Source organism: Gekko japonicus, unplaced genomic scaffold (genome assembly GCF_001447785.1).
Source record: "Gekko japonicus isolate JY-2015 unplaced genomic scaffold, Gekko_japonicus_V1.1 scaffold4352, whole genome shotgun sequence".
Taxonomy (NCBI): domain Eukaryota; kingdom Metazoa; phylum Chordata; class Lepidosauria; order Squamata; family Gekkonidae; genus Gekko; species Gekko japonicus.
Window position 1 is genome coordinate 50,934 of NW_015169919.1, and position 6,000 is coordinate 56,933.

At 49.1% G+C, this 6,000-nt stretch overlaps 1 protein-coding gene across 4 annotated transcripts in view; it reads right to left on the bottom strand.

Moving 5' to 3' along the window:
- The window catches only part of DAZAP1 (DAZ associated protein 1), a 45,393-nt gene extending 40,788 nt beyond the window's left edge, over window positions 1–4,605 (bottom strand). Inside the window, exon 1 of one of the 4 annotated variants that reach the window (XM_015417522.1) lies at window positions 4,306–4,602. In XM_015417522.1, the coding sequence (XP_015273008.1) occupies window positions 4,306–4,337 (32 nt within the window). In that variant the 5' untranslated portion in view covers window positions 4,338–4,602. Of the gene's footprint in view, window positions 1–4,305 lie in introns of all 4 variants that reach the window. The other 3 variants (XM_015417519.1, XM_015417520.1, XM_015417521.1) reach the window with 3 other exon arrangements.
- Window positions 4,606–6,000: the final 1,395 nt, after the last annotated feature.

Below are 6,000 nucleotides of genomic sequence, written 5' to 3' on the forward strand. Positions count from 1 at the left end.
TTACAGAACTTTAGTTTCATATTCTACTCAAGAAGAATCATCTTCATCACCAACAGACGTCCTACTACTATAACTCCTACAAAGACTGGAGACACCCTTCTATTAGATGAAAGTAATCATCCTACGTTTTCACATTTAACGTAATGTAAATCTAAATCTTTTATTGTTAACCCTTATGTTACTATGGTGTTTTTAAAGTTGACTAACATCATACTGTTGTTTGTTATATGTTTTGTGTTACTGTTAATGATGTTATCGACAACGTAAAACTTAATTATTATTCTTTTGTTCACTTTCTAGTTTATAAAAAAATCTTTAACAAAAACACAAGATTAATCTTATTACTTTAATCACCAAAGTAGCACAATGGGGCCACCCACACAGTTTTGACATATTTGGGGGACGTCCCAGAAAGATATGACTTGGTCAGAGTAACAGACTAGGCATATGCCAGGAAGCATGGAATGTTGAGAGCACTTGAAAGTCAGTTAAAGGGGGGGGGGGGGGGGCTCTCTCAAGCTCTTGAAAACTTACAGAATCCTGGATGAGGAGATTCATCTGGGAGGGATTTCCAAATCATTTATTCCCCCACAAATTCCTCCCAGGGCCCCCAGCTTGTTCTCTTAATAGGAGCTGATGGCCCTTCATGGTTGAGTGTTTGTCACAGGTCTGATTTGGACCAAGTATGCTCAAAGCTCTCAGAATCCAGTCAGTTAAGGGGAAAGAACCTACAGAAAAGGGCCCCAGTCTCTGCATGCTTAGGAAAAGCTGACAGTTAAAAAAAAATTAGTTGAAAAAATTAAAAACAGGATGTACCCACCAAAATAACTGCCTGATTTGGACCAAGTATGCTCAAAGCCCTCAGAATCCAGTCAGTTAAGGGGAAAGAACTGTAAGAGAGAGGAGCTTCGACATTTATCTGAAAAGCTTATGATATCCAGGAGAGAAAGATTCAGATCAGCAGGAGAAATCAGCTTATCTACTCCCAACCAGTGTTCCCTCTAAGCTGAGTCAGTGTGAGCGAGCTCACAGTTTTTTTACCCTCTGGCTCACACATTTTTGTCTCAGCTCAGGAAGGAGGGCTCCAGGGCAAACTGATTGATGCAGCGGTCAAATCACCTGCTCACAACTTTTAATGCCAGGAGCTCCCAAAGTAGAATTTTGGCTCACAGGACTCCACAGCTTAGAGGGAACATTGCTCCCAACTTTCTCCTGGGTCTCCAATTCTATTCTACAAAGGTTAGAACTAGTTTCAGCAAAGCCTGAAATCCGACTATTGCTTATTATTTCACTGCAAAAGGCAGCCTAGTAAGCAAGGATCTTAAAATATTCTTCCTCCTCTTTCCTGATGTACTGCAGGCATCCTGCTCAATATTTGGAGAACAGTGACTAAGGGTAACACATACAAAAAGGCTCAACCAGTGAGCTATTTTAGGGTTATAGATAAAAAGCACAAAGTCTCTTGGAAGCCTTTACAAAAGTTACTTCTTTCTTTTCAAATCCAGCTATTCCTGTAGCAAAGCTGATCTGTAAAACAAGCAGCATTAAACCACATGAAGACACCCCATGAGGTCTTATCTGTATATGGCAGGACAAGCAGGGAAGTCAGAAGAGATACAAAAAGCATCTTCTTTTAAGTCTGTATCCCTCAAGGAGAGGCTGTCTCAGTCTCAAAGCCTGAAGGCAAGCCATGCCTCAGACAGCACCTCTAGAAGAGGGTGAATCCCAGACTTTGTGACCAACGCTGATGAGTCACCAAAATTTCATCCTGCATAGATGTTCATTGTCCTTCAGCAGCAAGGGACATATGAGAGGCACTGAGACGGCAGCAAGGGAGGGACACCACAGCTAGGAAAATGGACAAGGAGGGGGCAAACGACATACCTTCACCTTGGAGAATGACTGCAACTCCACACACTGTGTATAAAGCAAGGAAAACGCAGGGAACAGCTGCAGTTTTGTGAGGGATCCCCATATGACCTTGAGCCTCCACTGCAGGGAGGTGCAAAGTTGGCAAGCCCTCCTGAGTCTTACAGAGTAGAACAAGGACAAAAAAAAGCAACTAGAATGGGGCCTCACATCCGATGATAGTGTCTCCATTGCTCAAATGACCTGAACCTAACTTGAGTCTGCACACTCAGCACAGGCAGTCGAACCCTAAACTTCACAAAACCTCTAAAGAACATCTGAGCCCTTGGAAAGTATTCTTCCAGTCAGCTCTTTACAAGATATAAAAAAGGCACACATGTGCACGTATGTCCCTCTGGATCTGTTCTTCAACAGCTGCATGACCTTCACACAAGTGTACTGAGGGAATGGCATCCCCCAGAGGCCTTTGACCCCACAAAAGTAAAAGCACCTCAATCACCAATTTGTCCATCTAAGTCAGCATTGTCTCTTCTGCTCCCCAGGGTATCAGGCAGAGAAAGGCTTTCCTCAAAATCTGGTAGCCAAGATTCTTTAACAAGAGATTGAACTTGGGGCCTTCTGCGTACAAAGCAAGACCTTTGCCACTGAGCCACAGCTTTTTGGCTTCTGAGTTACTCCACCACTGAGCAAGAAGGCCTTAAGGATCAGTGACAGTCACTCGCCCTCACTAATTCTTTTCAAACCTGTAACCACCAGTTACCAACTGGCCCTTTCTCTTTCCCCCACAACCCCCCCCCCAAAGCTTGTGCTCTAAGACGGGGGCCAGCCTGTTTGCAGTTCTACTGACTGGGAGAAAAGCAGGATACAATAAATATGTTAAAGACCGCATATTAACTAAACAACCTCCCCATTGCTCTCCATCCTCATTGCAAACCCCTTCTAACCCAACTTTGTGCCCCACCTGCTCCCACATGGAAGAAAGCAGTGGAGTAGATCTAACCATCCTCTAACTTAAATCAGAAGTTCCTTGGATTGGAGGAAAGGTTCAAGCTTGTGCCAAAAGGAAGCATATTAGCAAATCAACATTATTCAAGGGAGTGGTATGATACATCCCTGCACCCATGTTTTTAAAAGGCACCTTGTTCCTGCCTCACTCTAATAGTTGCTGACATCCCTCCCCACCTGGCCTTCGAACATCACCATCCTCTCATATACATGACAGGCCACCTATCAAAGTCCCCTCCCCCATCACCCCCTGCTAATTTGCAAACTTTCTCCCAGGCAGATTAAAACAGGGGTCACCTTCCTCTCGGACCACTGAACCTACACAGCTCAGAGCCGACCCCCCCACCAAATCTGAAGAAGCCACCATTACTTTATTTGAAATAGGAGGAGGAGGAGTCTCAGAGTGGCTTACAAACTCCTTCCCCTCCCCACAGAAACCCTGTGAGGTCTGTGGGGCTGAGGGATCTCTGACAGAAACTACCCTTTCAAGAACATCTGACAGAATTATGGCTAGCCCAAGGTCATCCAGCAGTTGTGTGTGGAATCAAACCCAGTTCCCTCAGATTAGAGTCCGCATACTTAACCACACCAAACTGCTGACAGATATTTGTCATAGCCTGAATAGCCCAGACCAAGATTGTCCTCCTGCCCCTGCTTAACACTGGGATGGGAGACCACCAAGGCAGCCCAGGGTTGTTGTTACGCAGGGGCAGGCCGTGGCAAGCCACCTCTGCATGTCTCTTGCCCTGAAAGCCCCAGGAGGGATCAACAATAAGAACAGATTAGATTTACACCTGACCTTTCACTACCCGAAGGAGTCTCAGAACAGCTTACAATCTCTTTTCCCTCCCCCTCCCCAGAACAGACACCCTGTGAGGTAGGTGGGGCTGAGAGAGCTCTTTCGAGGACTGCCCTTGAGAGAACTTGTGACTGACCCAAGGTCACACCAGCAGCTGCACGTGGAGGAGTGGGGAATCAAACCTGGTTCTCCCAGATCAGAGTCCGCGCTCCTAACCACGACACCAAACTGACTTGAGACATTTGTCTGCTGCCTGTCCACCCAGGTACTGAGGGTCGGGGCGTCTCAGTACAGCCCCCCCCCACCCCTTTATGGAACTAGGAAGTTGCCTGGCAGCCCCCGCCAATTCGGGGTGGGGGGCTCTCCAGGAAGAGGGGAAGGAAGCAGGAGAGGGGGCAACTCCCCGCCCCTTGCCTCAGCCCACCAACCCCAAGCACGTGGCCTTGCCTCGACCCCGAGAACGGGGGGGGGCTCCGAGTCCCGTTCACCCCCCCCACGTGGCCGCCCCTCAGCAGCACCTTCACGGCCCCCCTGCCCCACGTGACCTCGCGGCGCTTTCCTCTCCCCCTCTCATGCCCCCCCCACTGCGGCCACCCTCCCGTCGCCCCCGCTTCCCCCCTCCCTTCTCTCACCCGATCTCGTCGGCGCCCCCGACGCTGTTCATGGCAGCGGCGGGGCCGGGACTGGGCCCAGTCGGCTGCCCCTCCGCTTCTTCCAACGGCGGCGGCCGCTGTCGACGGCTGGCTCGCTCGTTCCCTTCCTTCCGCGGTCCCTCCCCTCTGGCCTCCCACCGGCGGGCGGGCACACGCGCCGCCTCTCGTCCTCGCCGCCGCCTCGCTCCTTTTCTTTCCGCCTCCTTTTACCTCACACAGACGGCCCGGCGACAGGCAGCGGGCGTCGCGCGCATGCGCCGCGCGCGCCTGCCCTCCCTCGCCGCCTATCTCGGCTGCGTCGGCCGCTGTTGCCAACGGCCGCTTCCACTGGCCGGCTGCGCGCGCGCGCGCGCACAAGCCTCTCACGAGGGCGCCGCTCTCCTCGCCCCCCCCCCTTCTGGAAGCGTCATTGGACACTACGGGGTTTCCGGAAAGAAAGGGAGGGAGGACGCGCGCGCGTAAGAGTCTTGGACGCCCTTGGTAACGGAACGCCCACCACGACTCTCGGTCCGGACGTTGGCTAGAGCGAGAGGTTTGATGGGAACTGTAGTTTTGGTTTCCCTGGAGAAATGGGAGAGGGGCAGGGCGGGTGTGCGCCTGCGTATTGGCCCCACCGGCGCGAGACATCTTGGGAGACGTAGTTTATAATTTTAGGTGGTCAGCCGGGTTGGTCTGAAGCTTTAAACGCTACACTACTGTTGTCTCCATGTCATGCTGCATTTTACAAGCCTTTATATTTCAGCAGCAGGCGCTGCAGTCCTTGGCTTTCATAAGCCAGGCTGCACTCCCCAAAATCCCCTCCCTCTTCTGCCTATTAGAGATCCAGGAACCGGCAGGCGCATTTCAAGAAGCAATTTTGCCACCCTCCCTCCTTTCATTCCTAAACAGGTTGGACTTCTTGTCGCAGTATCAATTTATTTCTGATGAATGGTCACAATTACACAAATGGGCCTAAAAGTGATTAGTTCAATCGCTTTTCTGTTATGACATATCATCACCTCTTTCTTGGTTTCCCTATAGTAACTGGACACCAGGAATAAAGGCTACCATTCTGGTTTTTGCTTTGAAAACATTTTTTTGTATAGTATTAAGGAATATAATGATCCCTAATTGATACGGAGATCTGTTTGCTTAAGATGTTGTGTAGTCATGTATCTGTTTATCATTGTTGCTCCTATTACACTTTTTGTGTTTTTATACTCACCTGTTACTGTTGTTATATTCGCAGAATAAGTTTGTATGCTCCTGTTTCTAATAAACTATAATTTAATTTTAAAAATTCCTAAACAGGTTAACGGAAAATAACTCAGTTTCCTGGGATATTTTATTTTTTGTATTATATGTATACCCTGCCCTCCCAGCCGTGGCCAGCTCAGGGCGGTTAGCAGCAAAGACCACAGCTCAAATAGTCGGGGTATTTAAAAATAGTCGGGGTATGTCATCATGATCACTGGTTTGAAGTAGTCAGTCGGGAAATATGCCCGCTGTTTCTTTTGCTTTTCAAAATACGGTCACCCTAACTCGAGACCCAAGTGTGCCGCATGACGGAGTGAGCTCCCGTCTCTAGTTCCAGCTCCTGCCAACCTAGCAGTTTGAAAGCAAGAAACTGCAAGTAGATAAATAGGTACCGCTTCGGTGGGAAGGTAACAGCGTTCCATGCGGCTTGGTGTTTAG